Genomic DNA, 21,830 nt, shown 5'->3' with positions numbered 1-21,830 from the left:
TCACTTAAAGGCTGCTGACAGTGGTAGTATGAACTTCTCTACGGGAGTGAATTAAATAATATTACTCTATTGTAAACACACAGACAGTGAGTTAATGCACATCGAACACCCCCTTGCATAACACTAATAACTCACCACTCCTATGTTACAAAAATCTTGGTTAAAGGAAGTGATGAATTTGCACAGTCATCCAAACCCAGATCTGTCCTCCCCACTGAGGTCATCATGCTTGATGCTAGCCAGACACATTCTGGCTCTTTCTGTCATGTTTTTATTTTTTCCCCTCCTCCATCTAACTACGCTATCTTAGGAAGAGCAGCAGTAATGGTATTTGAGGCCACCGTTTGCCCATACCATACGTCATTATTCGTTTCCAGAGCATTGGTTTCAGACAGACGCTTTTCAGGTGCTTAGTTTCAACGTTCATCTCTCCCAAGCCCTGCTTGTCTTTAATCTCAGGTAAATGATAGATGGGGGAACAGTTGAAATGTGCCACGTAAGCGAGATTGTGCTCCAGGGTCTGTCAGTGTGTGAGGGACCAAGTTTCCATAGAGAATAGCAGCTGGGCTTTGCAGTTATTCTCTGTGGTGAGTCTGAGACTGAAGAAGAATGTGAAAGTATAAAGCAAGGAGCAATATGTTATTTTAGATAATTATGCATAATAAATGGAAGTTGTGGTTAGTGTGTTTAACAGTCTCTCATATTTGGCTTTAGCAAACTGTAACTAGATGCCTTACAGCTGATACAGGAGGTTAAGACATTTGATATCGAAGAAACACCAAAAGCTATTGAAGTTTCGGTGGAGGCACAAGTTACTTAAAGAATGCTGAATGAGAGGTTCCTGTCTCTCTGCATCCTAATTATAAAGTTTTTTTCTCATCTCCTGCCCAAATACAGTTCCAAAGGTTAGAATATCTGCTGGGAGCACAATAACTATTCAAAACAAACTGGGTCAGGTATGGACTTGTCTTTTATTAACTCAATTGTAATTCCGCATGAGGACACAGGGAGTGAACTGGTATGGTTGAGTAGGCTACTGGACTGGTATGATAGGCTTGAATTAATTGTGGAGCCCAAATTGATGACTGGTAGTGGTGCTGGACAAATTAAAGGCTGTTTGTATATAGAAAAGCTGTAATTAGTTTTCATACAATATGAATTATGTCATTGCTGATTTATAAGTTCCTGGTTTTTAGTTTCTTAATCAAGAAACCAGACAGGAAGTGCTTGGTAACTGAATTAATAAACACCACCCTATGACACATTAAATTTACTTTTTATAAAATACATTAATCATTAAGTGTTAGTAGGTTAGTACTGTACTGTACTGTACCGTAGGTTAAGCCTGTAGCAATGCAAGAACTTGTTTTGGCTCCAAGGAAGATCACCTTACTTCACATGGTGCAAAAACACTAGTGTTGCTCTGTCCTCTACAGGTTGAAACATTCAACTAGGTTGCTGTCCACACATCGTACCTGTTTTTCCTAAGCTGTCAGCGGCTCTGCTCCAAAAGCAATTCGGTATGTGCTAATTTGGGCCATTACAATGCTTGCATGTAATCCCAAATATAAATTTTAAGTTGGGTCAAAGCATAACAAAATGTTTTTGCAGCTGATGATTATGCAATTCTCGCAATATAATTGTGTAACCCAGTGGAGTTGCTCAGTGGTTGTACTGGGCAGCTCCCAGTAACTGTATGAGTGTTAAGCAGGGCGTTGCTGAGAAAAAGTGTTTGTGCTCAGTGAATCTACCCTGAGTAAAGGTACAAATATTTTGGTTAGGCCTACGTCAGTGTGGAGCATGTTAGACATTATTATATGACCACGGACAGAAGCAGAATGAGCACTGTGGTGAGGTGTTCCTAATGCCATAGCTTTCTGTTGGAACGCAAATAATAAAATGTCATTCAGAAAGAATTTGTGGCAGTAGAGTAGTGGTTCTCAATCTGTGGATCGGGACCCCCATATGATTTTTTTTTTTGGGGGGGGGTCCCCCAGATGACAGTGAAGTGACAATTTAAGGACTTTTAAGACCTTTTTAATACCTAAAGAAATTTACAGCATCAAAAGTAATCAACAAACAAACTATACTATAAAAACTGGTCACAGTGGCCAAATTGTCAAATAATATAAGAAAGCATTTGAAAATAGCCGATCTACAAGCTCACAACGGCTCGCAGCGCGAGGCGTTGTGAGCTTGTAGATCAGCTATTTTCACAATATTTATCTACCAGTTCATATAGGATTATTTTGGGGGGTCACGGCCTGAGAAGGTTGAGAAGCACTGCAGTACTAGAGGAAGGAGAAATGGCAGAGAAATGATAATGGAAAACAGATGGACCAGGTAGCGTTGCTTCTCTCTTGATCCTTATATGGTCACAGGCCTGGAGGAAATCCTCAGGCAGCAGAGATAGATTGGAGTGGTATTCAATGCATGGAACCAAGTGAGTGTTGAGAAATGGCTGAGGAATTCTACGGATGTAACATATTGGCATCAGTTACATCAGTGGTTCTCAACCTGTGGGTCGAGATCCCCAGGGGGGTCCCCACATGATTATTTTTTTTGGGGGGGGGGTCCCCAGATGAAAGTAAAGAGTAAATTTAAGGACTTTTAAGACATTTTTAATCAAATAAATAAATACAATGAAATAAAAATATATCAATACTGCATCAAAAGTAATCAACAAACTATACTATAAAAACTGGTCCAACATTGGCCAAATTGTCAAATTGTTAATATAAGAGGCAAAGCATTTGAAAATAACCATCTACAAGCTCGTGTTGTGAGGCGTTGTGAGCTTGTAAGGTCTGCTATTTTCACAATATTTATCTGTGGAACCAAGTCAAACAAAATGTAATGCCTTAACTCGTACAATTCCAAGTGCTTGTCAGGGTGGGGGTCCCCAGTTCAAATATGATTACGTTATATAACGTCCTCAATGACCACTTGAATGACCACATTCATAGCCTATAGGTTATGGCCTTGCCTTGGTTATGACTCGCATCCGTTGACGAGACAAAGTAAAGTACAAACATTGCAACGGAGGAGTTGGATGCGCCCTCTCAGAATTAAGTTCTTCTGTTGCTAAACCAGAAACATATATTTAAAAAATAAAATAAAAAAATAATGTACAGTATGGTATCCCAAACCTTTAAGACAGAGACAGTGCCTCAGTTTCACCAATTCACTTTGGCCAAAATAAATTGTTTTGTTGTTTTAAAAGTTTGTGAGTGCTATTTCATACATCTTTGGATGTTTTTTTTATATGTAAATCTCACTATCTTAAAATGCTTACATTAATATTTCACCATGCATATTCTTGCCTCCAAGTGCAAGCCAAGCACCTCATAAATTGTCTATTGCATGAACAGCCAATAGAAACCTTCTGCCGGGCCTCAGTGAGTAATGTCCACATGTGTAGCGTTTCAACTGTAAACATACACAGTATTGACATTCAGAAGTGATATAGAGGGCCACTGAGTGCAGTTTCTCGCATGGTCATCAGGTTTGGGGATTGGACAAGCAGCAACACATGAATGAATAAATCCCAGCAAGGCTGAGTAATTGATTTGGGAAGATCCAGCACTTTGCAGCTTGCAGACCAAGTCTCACACACAGCATTGTCTATGGATGTGCAGTCTGACAGTCTGCTGCAGATGCATTTCTCTACCGTTGGCTATCGTTATTTCAATGTGGCATCAAGTTCTACTGTAACCTAGTGCAGTGGTTCTCAACCTGTGGTTCTGCACATGATTTTTTTGGGGGGTCCCCAGATGACAGTGAAGTGACAATTTAAGGTCTTTTAAGACCTTTTTAATAAATAAAAAAAAGAAAGAAGGACCATAACTGCATCAAAAGTAATCAACAAACTATACTATAAAAACTGGTCAAACATTGGCCAAATAGTCAAGTAATGTAAGGATGCAGAAATTGTGAAAATAGCCGATCTACAAGCTCACAATGCCTCGCAACCTGTTGTGAGCTTGTAGATCTGCTATTTTCACAATTTCTTTCTGTGGAACCAAGTCAACTCCTACAATTTCAAGTGCTTATCAGGGTGGAGGGTCCCTAGCTCAAATATGATTATTTTGGGGGGGGGGTCACTGCCTAGAAAGGTTGAGAACCACTGACTAGGTGAACCATAGCATCCATATTCTGGGCATTTCATAATTAGGCAAATATTCTGCAATAGCCAAATCTACAAGCTCACAACGCACCGCGATAGGACACACTGTGAGCTTGTAGATTTTGGCGAAGAGATTTGGCATAGAGGGGGAAAAGGAGGGGACCAAGTGTAGACCCCTGGGGGTCAATTACGTATATTGGGTTTAAGCGGTTAAATAAAAAATACATCTTAAAAATACTGAAAATATTTACCTTTTTTTTGTTCATCTGGGAAAGAGCCGTTTTAATCTGAGTTACTTGGCTACAGTAGTTAATAAAATGTCCCCTCTATAATGTTAATGGGTCCAACACAGGCCGATTGACAGTCCCAGCTACCCATTCGGTTTTAGTGCAGCTGACATTAACTATAAAGTATTGATAGATGTTCATGTAGTTTGACAGATTGAGTGTGGAATAGCCTCATGAATATAGCCTATAACCTCAGACAATTGTCAAGACTTCACCAAATAAAATGGTATGCTGCCATCTATAGACCAATTGACCGATCAGCAAATTGACGATTAAGCGGCTCATAATATAGATCCTTTTAATTTATTATAGCTCTTATAATGTAAATCTAATTATATAAACAGTTTGGGATGTTGCATCCGGAATGGTATTCTATAAAGCTGTTATAACTAATACATTTTCTATGTTAAATAAAAAGCCTACTACACCGTTAAAATGATTAAACATTTTGCACTTTTTATTATTACAAAGCGTGTGAACGTAGAAAACCAGTTTTACCCATAACTAGCTGGGAAGCACAGCTACAGTTGTTGGAAGAAACTGTTCAAGTTTTGGAAGGTTTGAACAAGTCTACAAGTCATCACTCCGCAGTCATAACTAAGAAGCTAGCAGTGCAAGTATCATTAAAAAACAGGATATTAAGCAGCATTAAATTAAACGTTCTGCATATCAAGGTATTAAATGGCATTGTAGGAATGCAGTATATAAAAATCATCACTGACATACAACAAATATGACTGTACATACATTAAGAACTACATATCCACATTTCATAGTGGATGATCTTTGCACCCTTTGGCGTAGCATAGCTAAGCTATCCTTAAAATTATTCCCAATTCTTTTAGAATTATTCCCAATTCTTTTAGAGTGGCTGTTACAGTACATACAATAGATCAACAAGAGTAAAAATAATAAAATCATTTTACAGTACTTCGATATTTCCCCAGAGTATCACTCAGGAAAAGTCACAAGCAAGTTAATTCAAGTATCTGAGAACATTGCCGTCAGTTTCACATTTCCACAAGCTGTCTGTGACAGTGGTCAAGTCTATAATGGGTGGTCTCTCTAACAGTGCTTCCAAACGCTGGTCATTGGGATTATGCCTGGTACTGCAGGTCTTTTTTCATACCAGGAAGTTGATTACATTCACCTCCCACCCTAGTCACTCTACTTGTCTAATGAAAGACTAGTGGACTGAGCTAGGGTGCAGGTGAAGGTAGTTAACCAACTAGTAAATAGCCAGCAGCAAAAGCAGGGGTCCCCCCAAGGACCACCGCTCTGTGAAGCACTAAGATAGATTAAAACACATTCATACCAACGTACAGCTGGAGTCAGGCCTAGAAACAAAGGGCACCAGTTACCGCCTCTGACTCTGTCTGGTGACAAATAATAACCATAACCATGAATTTCAAGTAGTTTGTAAACCGCTCCTTGAGAAATGTGCGCAGCTACAGTGCTATTGGATGGATGACAGTACAATTAAGGCTCTTGTGATATCACCTCACATTAACGTTTGAAGTAGAACTTGAAGGAGGACTTTCTGATCCTCTAGTCGTTATGAAGCAGATTTCCTTAACTATATTTGAACAAATCCTGAGTGGCCTGGCAAAAGACATTACTCAGAAATTGACATACATTCTTAAATACTATGCTAAAATATTACAGTTGCAAGTAATGATCAATTACAGCCCCTATAATCAATATGTATATAAATAACAGGTGTACAATACAGGGATTAGGTAGCTGGGTCATGTTTGGGGCTCTTAGGCTGATGTATAAAATACAGCAGTGGCCTACTCCCACCACAGGAGGGCACTGTTGCATTGGCAATACTGATTCATCATGACAGTGGCCCATACAAAGTAATGTAATGATGAGGCACTTTGAACCATACCACTCAGCATTTGTTCCTTAATAAAGTAACATAAAGCACCAATGGTTTCATACAACACATTTGTTGTAAAAACTAAAACAAAGCTAACACCTGAGTGTTGTAATGTCGTATAGCACCCTAGCTTAGCTCAGGTAGCAGCACATTGCGATGGCAGGCGCCATTTTGACAAATCCAATGCCAAAATGCCACACGGGAGCGGCCAAGGTATGCACACGCCTAACACATCTCTTCACTAATTGGCCGGTTGGTGACCGATGTCCAGCCTCCTCTGGGCGGAACCACGTTTGCGGGCGACCGGGGTGGCGTTGCCCACCCCTCCCAGGGCGCCTGGGGTTTGGAAGAAAGCCTTGGAGCCGGGCGCCACAGCCTCCTTTTGCGTATGTGGTGTCTGTGGAGTGAAAGAGAGCGAGCGATGAAAAGTCTGAGACCCTCAAAACCACACGCAGTCAAAGAGCACCGCCTCTGCACAGTGTCCTGTGCTCCCAAAATAATCAACACTGACAGTTGAGTATCAGCGTGACACGATTCAATCCCCCATTATCCCATCATGTAAATACCAGGCTTAGGGAACACCGCACTAAACACTCCCGGGGATGGTTTTACTTCCAAACGGGCACTAAAGAATTAAGTGTCAGTGCAATGGGAATACATTTTCCTCACATAACTATGGTAAAAGAAGACGAATGAAAGTACACATGTTCCAACAAGCTTGGGAAAAGGAGGGTGGGCATGGAACATTCGCACTTTCCAAGGGAGAAAATGAACGAACACACCACAACTTGGACAGTGGAAGCAATTTGTCTACTGCTGCGTCAAGTCTGTTCTGTGTACATACAAAAAAAAGCAGCTTAATATGTTAAAATAGTACTTTGGTTAGTTCTAAGTAATATATAATATACAGTGTATAGCTACAATAATGGAAAGTTGCATGGTGTCAATCAAAATGGTTTCTTCCTAAATGCCTGTAGACCAGTTGGGAGTGTTCAGTCCCTGGGAGGGAGTACAGGTTCTAGAATGTGACATGTAGCAGTTGGAGATAAAAAATTGCCATTACGCAATTCCATGTACTATATATTTTGGTTTGCAAATTACTTCCTGGTGATTAAAAACAGAGTGACCCAGCTTCTTCAGTCAAGGTGTCTGTTGCCGTAAAGGCTTCGGTTTGTCTGTGTTAAAGTTGAAACTGGGAAGGGAAGCGCCGGACGCCCCCTGATTTATGCCTCGCTACAACGTAGTCATCGTCTCGTCCCATCGTTAATAATACTCGGTTAATTTGGCACCTGGGGGTCTCGGAGGGAGTCTGAGAGCTGTTCTCTCTGAGGCTACGCGGGGAAATGTCATCGGAGCTATGTTGGGCTTTGCCGTCAAGAGCATTAATCCCTGTTTAATGGCTCAGAGATTAATCAGCCTGTACTGAGGTGGAAAGAAACACCTCCTAAAACGTGAGGAATTGTGCCCTGAAAACAAACACCATACTTGGGCTTGCATGAAGCCGTGTGAAGTGTTGTGGCATTTTGCAGGTGCCTGGTAGTAAAAAGAATGTGCAAGTTAAGCATTTACAACAGGAGGTTTGGTGTGTGTGTGTCTGAACATCAATTTCACCTCATCACAGAAATAATTCATTCAGTTTGTGCTTGTGGCTGTGCGAGGACAAAGCTTTAAAAGTGCAACCAACAGTTACAATTCATTATAATGAATAATAATGAATATAATGTAATATTAATTACATTTACACATATCATAGGTCGAAAACAAAACATGAGGAGAAGTCATCGGCCTTACCAGTGGTTCCGTTATAGTGATGCCGATTGGCTGGCTGGACCCCTGGGGAGAGTGTGGAGCATAGTGTCTGCTCTGCTCTGGGGTGGACGGGGTTGGAACCGATGACACGCTGATCTCCGACGACCCCGCTATAGCGTAGGGCGCGGTGCCCACCATGAAGTGCGCGGGCGACACCATGGCGGGCAGAGTGAAGTTCAGGTTGCCGTGGGCGTCTGCCTCTGTGCGCTGTAGGCCGCTGGCCAGGAGAGGATAGTGAGAGAGGGCAGAGGATGGCACCAGAACGTAGGGCAGGGCCAGAGTGGGCATGGCGCCAGGAGGGAGCGCCAGGCCACCGGGCGACTGGCCAGCAGGGAGGAGGAAGTTAAGGCTGCTGAGGCCTGGCGGGGACAGAGGAGAATTAATGAGTCGTCTGCACAAAATCATCACTTACGCTATCGTACAGTAAGGTCACTGGTCCTCTGTGAGTCTACCCAGACAGCCTGTGCATGTCAATGGCTATAGCTGTGTACATGGATGTGTGGAGGCAGAACCGTGTGGAGGCAGAGAAATTGTCATTTCTTTTTGAAAATAATAAAAAATATCAGTGTAGATTGGCTATTCTAGCCATTCGTCTTATGGACAAGTATATAGGGCTTAAGAGTAGTTAGTACTATGTTCTTTCTTTCTTGATAATTTGAGTCAAATAAGCCGTACAGATATAAATTATGTTGGCATGTAGTGGTTTTCAGAAATGCCTACCTGCTGCATTATTTGGTACGTAGAGGTAATGTTGGCCAAGGTGGGTGGGCTTACATGCACCCACCTCCCTGTAACTAGACGCCATTGCCGGGGCTTCTGGGGATCGTGGAGGGGTCTCGGCACGACTCATCTGTGACTCATCCCTCGCCTCCCTCTGTGCTTCAGCACTTTGCTAGAAGAACATAAAAAAAAATATGAAAATATGTTTGGAAGAGAGCCCAGTTGATTGAATATAAAAAACCTGGATCTCGAGATCCACATGGGAACGGCGTGGCTGCAATGTGGATCTCAGACGTCATGTGGGCCGCCTGTGACGTCAGCCATCTACAGTATGATGATCTACGATGTATGACTCCATATTTGGGCTAGGTTTCAGCCAGTTAAATATATCAAAAAGTATAAAACGATACACATAATTAGTGGAGGTATTTCTGTGGCCTACTGGCAGTGTGCACAAGAAATCTGGCACTGATTGGTCCAGACTCCAGCAGTTTGAAGGATTAGCTCCGGAAACACAAGACAGACCCTCTTCTAGACAGCTCTGCCTCCTATAGAGCAACACCATAACAACTACAGGGCTTTAAGGCTTTTTAGCCATTATGTTGTAAATAGTGTGTGTTTAGTTACTATGTGTTGACCACATGGCACGTGGCAACACTCCCAAGTGCATGCGTACTACTCATCATCTGCCTTTCCCTGTACACAACCTCTAACCATGCATCTTGTGAAATAACTTCAATCAGAAAAGATTAAGATTCATGGGGCAGATAGATTCATTCCATTAACGTTCACCGTTAACTTCTCTAGGCTTCTAGCGTAATTTTTGCAATATAACTCAATGGAGCAGTGCTCGTAGCCTGCTCTTTTAATCCACCCTTTTTTTCCTTCATTTTTTTTTTTTTTACAAAGGACCATTATCTTGCCATGAAAAATGGGACTTCTCAATTTTGGAGAAATCCAAGTGGCAGATTAACTTCACAGGTTTTTCTCATTAAGAAACACCCTATACATCACTGAAATGATAACGCTTTAATTACAACAGGAATGACTTCCCCTAGTCAGTGAGCATGCCGATATCATTTAATAATTTTAATTTAATGATCTGCCTTCCAGAATTATTAACATCTTTTGATCAAGGGAGTGAAATTCAATTGAGGGGAAAAAAAGAGGACATGACATTGATGATGCAAATGCTATGATTATTATTGTTTCCTAGACCTGAAAAATAATTAATTCTTAACCCCTGCCCACCCATGTATAAAAGACAACTGGAGATATGGTTATGGTTAAATACTAAACAATCTTCTATTCCTTGTTTAAAAGGTTCACTACATGCTACACGCAAAAGCATCGATTAACCACTTAAAACCTATACTTTGTTTCTATACTAGTCCCCCATGGGTCCATACTTGGTTCCCTTTTTTTCCCCCTCTATACCAAATCTCTTAGCTAAAAATAGCCAATCTACAAACTCACAACACGTCACGTTGGCGAACATTGTGCCTGTTATGACATGCCCAGCATAGGGACTCAAGTGTACATTATGCTTGAACTGTAAATGAGCAGGAAATGGGACAAAGCAAAAACAGTGATGGGCTGGATGTCTCCTCTGAAAACAAAACGCAGAACCCCAAGTACCTCTGCAGCACAGAGGGACAAAGCAACAACCAACTTTCAGGATGATCATCATTTCCTGTCAGCGTCGAGCCCGATTTCCATTTTTGTCGTGCAACAGAGCATCATTTAGGCTTCACACACCTGTTTTGATGTCTTCCTGGCATTGCTGTGTTTCACATGGGGGCGCACGATGATGCCAGGAAGCTCGTTATGGACAACAAAATGCACGAGAGCGCTGTTTACTGTAGGGATAGACTAGCGAGGGGAGAGGGTGGTGGCACAATTCTCCCGCGTTGTCTGATCAAACCTGTTTACGGGTGACTTTTTTTACAAAACACTGACTACAACTACGGTTGCAACAGTTGGGTGAACTAATCAATTTAATAGATTATAAAAAAGAATTGACAATTTAATAAAATAATAGGGATTCATCCCTATTTTGAGCATGTTATTATAGGCGAAATTTTCAACAAATTTCAAAAATAGTGTACAATGGTAGATCTTTAAGCATAAACACATCGCATCAGTGAGCTTGTAGATCTGCTATTCTAACTACGATAAATGTGTGCGACCAAGTATAAAATAACACTAAAGTGGTTAATCGATTTGAAGTACCGGTATAAACATAAAAAAAAAAAACTTGCTTCCCGATTATTCGATCAATCGAAAAAGTAATCGATAGAATATTCGCGAAGATAATCGATTAGTTACGGCCCCGACTACAACAACACAAACCTTGTCAGACTCTGTCCTCTTCTTCACAGATCTCTTCTCCTCTTCCTCCTCATCCCTCCCTCTCTTCCCCCACTCCTCCGGTGCGGACGCGGGGGGCTCCAGTGTCTCGGCTCCATACAGCATCACCACGGAGGGCTGAGACAGGCTGGAGAGGTAGGCCAGGTGGGGGTGGTGCTGGTGTGACGGGGCGGCGAAGGGACCCTGGGGGTGCAGCGGGACAGCCAGCGGGGAGAACTGGCCGGAGGCGTGAATCAAGGGGTTGTTGCTGCTGTGGGTGTAGGTCTGCACTCCTGCACTTAGCTGGTCACTGCAAAGAGAAAACAGCCACACGTCAGCGGTCCAGCTCTTTTTAGTGCTGTTGATGATTCTCTGTGTTATTATGCTATCGCAAACTTTTTTGATTAATCAAATAATCAAGAAAATGACAGCAAATCGACATGAAAAAAAAACTATCAATTGGTCTATTTAGACATTTAAGCCCTACTTTATACTTTGACTTACAGTGGTGTCGCGCAAAAATTGCTTAAGTAGCCACTCGAAAAGCTCACAGTTGTGAGCTGGTAGATCTTCTATTTTTGTAATCAATCATTTTTTATAATCAATTAAATCGATTTGTTTGATTAACTGTGGCACACCTACTTATTGTTATTATCTGACAGACGGTTCTTCCCCCTGTTTGTTCCCCAAGAACGAGTATTATGAATTATGCCAATGTCATGGTTGCCCTGGTGACTGCCATTCCTTCATTATGCATCGGCAGCAACTACATGCCACAGGAGTAGTTAGTGTTAGTGTTGAAAGTTACAAAGAACCACACCATCATTCTTGTTGCAACAAGACTACTCTCTCAGGCTAAAGAACCCTGTGGATAGCAAATTGAAAATACTGTGGGAGGCAGAGTATACCATAAATGTAACTTAAACGTGCATACGTACAGTACGTATTCTAAAGTTTAGTTAAGCACATGTGTTGTGTGTGGTGGTGAAACTTTGAATTGCTTTGTGCAAAGATAGGTATTCTTGGAGTCGTACCACGTTTCTGAGGCCACTAGCACACTCGTGCATAAAATATTCCTCCTCAGCAATCTTTCCCCAACCTCCTCTCTCTAGAAACACTTAACAGCCGTCTCAAGGCGGCCATGCGGCTTGGCCACAAGCAAGCAAACCTTCCGCCACTGCAGGCACAGCACAGCACAGCACAGCACAGCACAGCACAACACACATCCATAGGAGAAAAGCTCAAGAAACAACAGTCTAAAGAAAAACAGTACTGCCAGCTCCTGTAAAACGTAGCCTAAAGCCAGACACAGCAGCCAATGCAAACACTAGGGGTTAGAGCAAAATACTATGTAAGAGAGACTATAAGAAAAACTCCTTTTATGAATTAAATGATCCGTGCAGACTTGGACGAAATGTGAGCCCCTCTCAATTTCAGTCAGCCTGTTAAAAATCCTGGGTTGGTGGGTGCCATGTGTTAATTGACAAACAACATAATGTAAATGCCTTCAAGTTCAGCTTAGGACCTTTGTTCCCTCTTTAACCACCTCTATATGCTGTACTGTTGTATGTCAAGTAGCGAAAATAGCTGATCTATAAGCTTACAACGCAGTGAACGCATTGAGTTGAGTTTTGTAAATTGTTCGCCTATTTACACCGAATGTTCACCAATTATCATGCCCAGAATAGGGATAGGGGCTAGCATTCATAAATAAAAAGGTTGATAAAACCATGTGATTCCATCCCATTCTTCCAATGAATGTGATGGCTGTTATTTGGGGACGATAAACATGGTGTCCTCTGAATGCAAATGAAAAGTATGAGTAGAAAAGAGTAAAGCGCAAACAACAGGAACTCCTTTCATCCACTGCTTCACAGTCAAAGTTCAGGGCTGATGTTTATCATTCATTGTAAGAATAAAACGTTTTCATGCGACCACACAAAGACGTGGACCCAATTGAAATGGCAACAAAAGGTGTATTAATGGGAGTTCCAGACATGATGGCTGTCCTCTGAGTCTACTGTGACCTCACGTTCCGTATCATCGCAACCTTGTTCCAAGACTCATCATTTGGCCACAGCCAACATTTCCTCCAGGACAAACAGCGATTAGCAGCAAATCATATACGTTTGTTCCATTATATATGGTCTATTGCTATTCTATTAACTCAAATTAGAGAACAGGCCGTGGCACAATAATGGGATAATAACTACCTGTATGGCCTCTATTTTATGTACAGTTCAGCAAAGAACACCCCACTTAATGTGCAAATAATATAATTATTTGGAACAGGTTGGCAAAGGAAGCTACTTAATTCAGAAAATGCTGCCAATTGTATTGCAGTAAATCAGTGGTGGACTACTGTAGAAGATTATTATAATTGAAATAATCCCGACTGCAGAGAAATTGCAGGATAGAGTTGAGTGTGGTTAAGAATTATAGGTGTGTGTGTGTGTGTGTGTGTGTGTGTGTGTGTGTGTGTGTGTGTGTGTGTGTGTGTGTGTGTGTGTGTGTGTGTGTGTGTGTGTGTGTGTGTGTGTGTGTGTGTGTGTGTGTGTGTGTGTGTGTGTGTGTGTGTGTGTGTGTGTGTGTGTGTGTGTGTGTGTGTGTGTGTGTGTGTGTGTGTGTGCTCACTCTGTGCTCTTCCCAAACTGCAGCTGATACACTGTGCTGTTACTTGTAGTCCTTATGGAATAGTCTACAGGCTGGGGTACCAAACCTAGTAGTGGGAAAGAGAAATCATTTGTCAGACATCTATGGCAATTTTAACACATCTATTGTGAGATCAGGGAAGCTATGGGGGTTCTTACTTGTTTGCTCTCTGCGAGGGCTGCTAGGTGCGGAGTTGACCAGCCGCTGGCTGGCAGCGGAGGTGGGCGTAATGTTGAAGGAGGCGTAGCGTGCCAGCTTGGGCTTTGTCTGGTCAATCAGCTGCCTGACCGTCTGACCGCCCCATGAGAATGGACCGACGGCTGCCTCGTTCACTCGGTTTTCTGAAAGCAGAAAGAATCAGTAAGAGTCAACGGTCAAGAGTCAGGAGCACAAAAGTGTTACAGTTTGTAGTCCTAAAACCTGGAAGTGAGTTAGCATTTTTAAGCGACCCCATAACAGATATTCAAGGGATAGGGAGTCCGTAATAAGGGAGCATAAGGCAGTGGGAAGTCATTAATAAGGCAGTAGGGAGTCAGTAATAAGGGAGTATAAAGCAGTAGGGGGTCCGTAATAAGGGATCAAAATTAGCTAATCCAAGGCAGTGCTTTTGCTATTATCAGGGTTTCCCCTGATTACAGGAAACTGACAGATTATACATGAAATGTTGTGCAGTGATTCTTCTATTCTTACCGTCTGCATTTGTGAAATCGACAGGACCGATCCACTCGAAGGCCGGCTTCCTGCCCCACTCCTCACGCACGTGGACTTTCTTTATCAGGCCCAGGCTGGTCAGCACATTGGCAATATCATACAGCCGACGAACCTTAGCTGAAGAAACAGACGCCAATAGAGAATGAGAGATCACAGCAGGCATTCTAGCTAACACCCCAAAAAACACTTTATCTGCTTCATCTATCTGCTTCGTGTCATTTCACCTGGCATCTAAACCACATTGCAGAAGGTCACACTGATTGTTGATGTGAGAGAAAAGGCTGGCAGGAACTGGGAATGTTAAGTAGCTGAAGCAAAAATACTCTCAACCACACAAAACCTTCTCTGTAAAGGAAAGGATGTTAAGAAAACTTTAGGAATAGCAAATTGTTGTGTGTCCTAGAGACACATGAGATTAAACATCAGATTCTTAAAATAAAAGTCACATTCCTGATCCAATATTTCATTAATTGAAGTACTGTAAATAGGAGGCCAAGGAAAAACTATATAAAAAAATATTTATAAACTATAAGTGAATGTTTGCCTCCTATTTACTTTAATTCATTACATTCTGGAATATTGGATCAGGAATGCGACAATAAAAGTATTTTTGTGGGTGACCTATCCATTTAATCCATTAAGACCAAAGGCCAATTCTACAAATGCCATCTAAAATCAGTAGTTCTCGCACTTTCAAGATTTTTCAAAAATAGCAGATGTACAAGGCAAGCTCTTGTAGATCTACTATTTTTGAATAGCAAACGCTAAAATCTAAAATGACACAGAATCCTTTCCCGGTTTTAATGGGGTTTATGTGATATTGCAGGTGTCCTTACTTTTGTATTTGCTATGACTCGATGAATCCTGGCTCTCCTCGATGAGGATCTTGGCGGCCAGATCCAGTGTGACCGTGTGGGTTTTCGACACCAGGAACAGCATGACAAACTTCTGGCTCATGATGCGTAGTGACTTGTCTTTCCTGTTGCTAGCAGCTCCTGCAGGAACAACACATAGGCAAGCCAAATTCATCACTACGGTACAAAGCTGTACAATTGTGTAAAATTACTGTGCTACTGAAGCTGCATCCAAACTTATCTTAATGTCAACATGGCTCATGGCTGACATGTACTGATAAAATATCTCATACAATGTAGTATGAAAACATCAACGTCAACCTGGAAAGACAACAGACTTCCACTAAACTCTTGAGTTGTGTTACCTGTCCTATAGGCTGATCAGTACACAGAATGTCAGCAGCAACTTGTTGACTCATGAATGTTGAGTAAAACCTATTCTCTGACATACTTGTTGTTCCTGGGGAGGGACAAGCTACTACCGTGGCAACCACTGCATCCAGGGACAAGTATGTAAAACTAGAGCTTCTGCTAATGCTAGGGAACACAACCAAATGTTTTCCAACGTCTTAATTTACTCCCTGGACAGCCCGCTATCCAGAGAAAAAAACGAATTACTGTCAAGTACACTTAATGAAGCCATTGTGTTCAAGAAAGGCAACATGCTGAGTCACCACGAGTATTTCTGATAATTAATTAATAATAATTATTTCTCAGTAGAGAAACCCCCTCACTGGATTATGCGTAGGCTGGAGTTTGCACAAATTACTTGTAAGAATAAACGGGGGGTAATACATTCCATCCACAAAGCAGCAGCGACTAAATTAACACACCACAGCCAAATTAACGCCACATCCCTCCATTAGCTGTTAAGCCAGCGGAAATGAAAACACAGCCTAGTTTCCATAACAACTTCTCAACATAGCCCCTCTTTCTCTCAGTCCAATTTTCATTACAAGTGATTATCCAAAAGGTATTTGTGTTTGTTGACTTGTTGTCAAAGCTGGATACTAATAACCCTCAATTCCAAAACTAATCATGTTGAGACTTGGTGACAAGCTGTGACATTTATTAACTAGAAAAACTCAATTTGTTGTAGGTAGGGATTAGGGAAATGCTGTACGACGGCTAAAATAGCATTAGGTAATGTGTTAGCTGCCATGACAGTTTAACTGCACCGCAAAGACTTGCTTAGACATTTTAGATCAACGCATGGCAGCTCCTTACCATTGCAGGATTCTGTGTCCCCAGCCTCTACACCTGTCCCCACCTCCCTGCCCTCAGCCGCCTGCTCCATTTGGAGGTGGTAGCCCTGCTGCCGTCCCTGTCGCTGCAGCTCCTCCAAGGTGGCCCTCAGGCGCTGGCGCCCATACCAGGTGTAGCGATTCTTGGCAATGCGACCCACGATCATCAGCGACTCCAACACGTTGATGATGTCGTATATTCGCCGTCGCCCCACACCTAAGTAGAGAACAGGATACAATGGAAATCTGCCTTTGGCTTCACTGTGGTCAGATGAAACAGAATAAACTACACACATACTGTGTGTGTGCGCATGTGTGTGTGTGTGTATATATATATATATATATATATATATATATATACGTGTGTGCGCTAGGGGTGGAAAATATAATCGATTAAGAAATTAATCGCGATTCGGACATGGACGATTATAGAATCGATTATTAAAATAAAAAATAGATTTAAAAAAAATAAAATAATAATAATAATAATAATCATATCGTTAATTGCACAGAGCAGTAGCCACATTTTGGTTGGGTATCAGAATATTGAGAAGTCTTTGTTATAAGTCAGTATTATTTTACAAAAAAGGACTTGTTTATTTTCTTGTTGTTTTTTTCTGCAATTGTTGATGTTGGCAAATATAACCTTCCAGCTGACAGTGACACATCTCTTCCATTAGTTTTTATTATCAATAAAATATAATGGAAGTAAATTAATCGCGAAACGCAATAATCGCGATTTAATTGAATCGTAGCCCTCGGAATCGGATTGAATCGTCAGGTACCTACCAATTCCCGCCCTGTGCGCGCGCGTGCGTGCGTGTAGTTTGAGCAAAATTGGAAAACAAGAGCACCATGTAAGAAATTGCAACTCTATTTATGGCACTGTTATGCTATACACAATGGGATAGGATGGTTGGTATGAAAGGTAGGTAGCCATAGCAACCACCCCCCAAAATCCAATGTCGTTAAAATAACTTTATGATGCTCGTGAAATGGATATTAGCCATTTCCATTATTGCTCCCACCCCTGAGTCGTTTTCCTATTGCGGCATGGGCTGTGACTAGTAGTGTCTCTGTCTCTCACACACACACAATCACCCTCTTTGCTCATTGGCTCTTACTGAGGCTGGTCGCGACTTCGTCCAGTGAGATCCTGATGGCTTCATTGGCTGGTGGGTAATCCGGATAGAGAGCCAGGAACTTCTGACACAGCAGGCCCAAACTCTTTTGTTTCCTGTCTACCAGTATGTGTTTCGGTTTTGTCTCTCCGTCCTCCTCCGTCCCCTCGTCCATGACATCAAGCTGATCAGACTTCATGAGAGTGAAAGAGAAAAAACAAGCTATTATGTGGGCAGAAGTTACAAAGCAAATAACATGATAAATGCCCCTCAGTTCATGTCGGAGCACTATCTGCATCCATAATCATCCATTCTTATGATAAGAATCTTGATCTTAACGAATGTGAGGTTGAAAAGCACTAGTTGTCACATGATGTACCTGATGTTGTTTTTATTATTCTAATACACAGCTGTGCACCCCCTCCCCGCCGGTGGGGGACAGTGAAGTTTTATCTCATCTTAATATGACAGTATTAGTAAGTCATTACAGTAAGTCCAAAGTTTGGCTTTTATTCGTGGAACTGATCATACCTGACAGGACTCCTCTACTTTTGCGTCCTCCGGCAGTGCTGTGTTCTCCCTCTCGTTCTCTATGGGCCTGAACAGCACCTTCCGCATCTCTCGATCCCGGATGTCGGGACTCGCAGCACTGATCAGCATCTTCAGGTTGGCCGTAGGGGTCCAGGGCTCTGCGTGGAGGCCTCGGTCCGGGTGTTTGATAGGGGTGATGTGGGCAAGTTCAGGGGTCGGGACCTTGTTGTTAAAAAAGAAAATGGGCACAGTGGACTCTGCCTTCAGCGGAGTGGATTTCCTCCTCTCTGTGCAGATGTTCTCCTGTAAGGGAGAGATAAACTTGACTTATTGTACAGTACATATTACGATAATTATGTATACTTGACATTTCAATAAGATGTTTTTTGTACATAGTTTTGTACATAGTAGTATTTTTTCTCTGTATTTTTATGTTGATGTTGATGTTGATTTGGTTGCTACTATATATGTCTATGAAATTAATTCAAGGACCCCAACGGAAACAAGTCCGCAAGGACTTTTTTGGTCAGACCTTTTAGACAAAAGTATTATAAATGTAACTGTGTTGTTTTACATTCTTTTGCCTAATAAAATTTTCAATCAATCAATCAATGGTGGGAAAAGGGTGCAACACTAGAGAACTGGGCAAACAACCAAATATTAATGAGGCTTACTGCCATACAGAAGGTTTGTACTTAGTATCCTCTTATGTGTCTCATATTAACACGAATGGGATCTGGTTTGGGATTTTTTTGTGCTCCCACATTCATTCACATCATAAGAAACCTCCCATGCTGATTATGTCTGTCTTAATTATGGCATAACTTTACCTTTTGCTCGTTTTCAGTGCCATCCTCCACCAAATCTATTCTGGCATGTTTCCTAGGACTTGAGAGGTCTTTCAAGGCCAGGCATTTGACTTCCATCTGAAGAAAAGAAAAAAAGGACATGAGAATAACATCAAGTTCAAAATGAGATGTAAGTAATGTAATCTAGTTTGATAATCAAATGATAAAACACTGTGAGGAATGGGTAGTAAACGTATGTGGATCGATTGAGGGCAGTGGTGGAAAAAGTATTCACATTTTTTACTTCAGTATAAGTATCAATACTGCAATGTAGAAATACTCTGTTTCAAGTAAAAGTCCGGAATTCTAAATTTATGGTATCAAAATGTACTTACTGCCAAAGGTTTATAGTAATCATTATGCAGAATGTCCCATTTCATAAGTTTTCAAATATAGAAGCAGAACTACAAGCTTTGATGTGATGCATTGTGAGCTTGTAGATCTGCTATTTTCAAATGGTCAAAATGTATATAAGGCTGAAGTGGGTAATGTATGTTTTGTAATAATAATCAAAATCTACAAAGTAACTAGTAACTAAAGTGTAGTAGAGGAGTAAAAGTATGATATTTGCCTCTGCGTGTAGTGTAGTAGTAGTAAGTAAAAGTACTGAAAATTGGAAATACTCCAGTAAAGTAAACACAATACCTCTAAATTATACTTAAGTACAGTACTTGAGTAAATGTACTTAATTACTTTACACCACTGCTTGAGGGGGGTCACGTAAACTTCTGCAACTTATGAAACGATTTGGCGCAAAGACACTGCTAATTAGCGCATAGCGAGCTAACGGCATTAATCTAACTATATACAGTACGTCAACATGCATTGGCAATGTTCTCTTTAATAGTCTACGTAGCTTTACTGTATTGCTGTTGCTATTAGTGACGGGTAAATTAAAACATTTCCATTCATAACTTCATGAACATCGGGGCTCACACGTAGCATCCCACCTAGCCATAGATCACGACGGTCATCTGTCACGACCGTCGTGGATGAACTTCAACATAGTGTTTGCACTTTCTCCATTTATGGCCCGTACATCTACATAAACGTTCAGATTTCAAATATAAAGTGCTTACCTTATGGCCACGGATGTTACAATTGTGTACGGGCCCTCAGAAGTACCTGTACCTTCCATGTTGTTCAATAAAAAGCATTTTAATCCGATCGGCGGCCATTTTCTCATAGATTTATAATGTATCAGAGTGCAGTCGCGTAGTTGAAAGCATATGGAGAAAATGGCCACCGATCGGTTTAAAGTGCTTTTTATTGAATAATACGGAAGATACGGGTACTTCTGAAGGCCCGTACATAATTGTAACATCCGTGGCCATGGGGTGAGGACTTTATATTTGAGATCTGATCGTTTATGTAGATGTACGGGCCAAAAAGGGAGAAAGGGCAAACACTCTGTTGAAGTTCATCCATGTTTCAGGGCTATAGCATAGTATAATACATCCCACCCACCCTTTTACATAAATGATGCCCATTTAGTCAGTACGGCTGTGGGATGATGGGAACCATTGATTGATTGATGTAGTTTATTTAGTAAGACATGAGAATAGTACATGACAGTACATAACAGTACATGGAAGTACAAATTCACAATACAAGGTCTACTAAACTGGAACTCTCATTAAGCACTAAGCTTGTTTAAGATGAGAACCCCATGCACACAAATCATGAAACCATAAACCAGAAGTCTTAACTTATTGATCATTCAATGCATTAATATATCCAAAATAGCTTTAGTTTAGCAGGCTACGATCAGCATAATAATTGCATGCATGCAGTAGGAAAATAATGTTATTCTCACCATAATTCCCACAGCTTCCTATGAATGAAAGATTCCCACACAGTTCAGCCTGATGTATTTACAGTTGATATTACAGTTGATACGTGTTTTTTGTCTTCAGATCAACACATAGCAGCACATTAATGTCCCTTTCTGAGAAGAATAAGCGGGTACTAAGTATAAGTACTCCTCTTCAACTTGTAGGCTACTTCTCTCTGCTGGGACTGACTGGGAGGAACTTAGACCAAGGATAGACATGACCAAGGATAAGTCGGTGACGTCACAACTAAACGCAGCGTTGGAAAAAAGGACTCACACTTTTTTACTTGAGTAAAAGGACCAATAAACTGCAATGTAGAAATAATCTATTACAAGTGAAAGTCTGGAATGCTTGTAGATCGGCTGTTTTCAAAATATTTGTATACATTTAATACATTTGAAAAGTTGTGAAATGGGACATTCTGCATAATGAGTGGTTTCTACTTTAGATAAAGGTACATTTTATACCAATACTTTTTAATTCCGGACTTCTACTTCCACTACATTGCAGTATTGATACTTTTACTCAAGTAAAAATGGGAGTACTTTTTCCACCACTGGTGACGTCCCTGTCGTGTCCTTGGTATGTTGTATTGTAGTGTGTAGAGAGCGGACCGGCCGACCGGGGGGCGGGGCAGAGACTTCATCAAGAACACCCGCTCAAGCTTGTTTTCTGGCGCTCTCGGCCATCTGACCCACAGCAGCCAATCAAAGAGCACGCGGAACGCAGCGTCATCGCGCCTCGTCCAATAAACGTGACCCATGGATCTATGACATTATTCATTACCCGCGCCCGCAGAGCTTGGCTTTGGCGGGGAACCCGGCGCGCTCTGAAGTCATCTGGGGACTGCCTCTGCCT

General features: G+C 41.5%; 1 protein-coding gene across 1 annotated transcript; it reads right to left on the bottom strand.

Moving 5' to 3' along the window:
- Positions 1 to 5,909: 5,909 nt before the first annotated feature.
- On the bottom strand, positions 5,910 to 21,129 carry e2f7 (E2F transcription factor 7). Its single transcript, XM_080421057.1, has 13 exons — positions 20,954 to 21,129; positions 19,120 to 19,215; positions 18,290 to 18,592; positions 17,762 to 17,951; positions 16,621 to 16,854; positions 15,376 to 15,534; positions 14,519 to 14,656; positions 13,987 to 14,169; positions 13,811 to 13,895; positions 11,180 to 11,486; positions 8,828 to 8,999; positions 8,090 to 8,466; positions 5,910 to 6,695 (listed from the first exon to the last, which is right to left on the bottom strand). Exons 1-13 carry the CDS (start codon positions 20,954 to 20,956, stop codon positions 6,540 to 6,542), a joined length of 2,403 nt encoding a protein of 800 aa, XP_080277183.1. The 5' UTR covers positions 20,957 to 21,129; the 3' UTR covers positions 5,910 to 6,539.
- Positions 21,130 to 21,830: the final 701 nt, after the last annotated feature.

Source organism: Gymnoscopelus braueri (assembly GCF_963280865.1).
Source record: "Gymnoscopelus braueri genome assembly, chromosome: 23".
In the NCBI taxonomy this organism is placed as follows: Eukaryota; Metazoa; Chordata; class Actinopteri; order Myctophiformes; family Myctophidae; genus Gymnoscopelus; species Gymnoscopelus braueri.
Note: the sequence above shows the minus strand (reverse complement) of the source record. Positions and strands in the feature narration are given on the sequence as shown.

Excerpts from the sequence above, each read along its gene's own strand:
- e2f7 (XM_080421057.1), bottom strand. Across the intron at positions 15,535-16,620 it reads GGACACAGAATCCTGCAATG|GAGCTGCTAGCAACAGGAAA; the intron begins GTAAGGAGCTGC and ends TTGTTCCTGCAG. Across the intron at positions 11,487-13,810 it reads CAGTTTGGGAAGAGCACAGA|TGACCAGCTAAGTGCAGGAG; the intron begins GTGAGCACACAC and ends TTCTCTTTGCAG.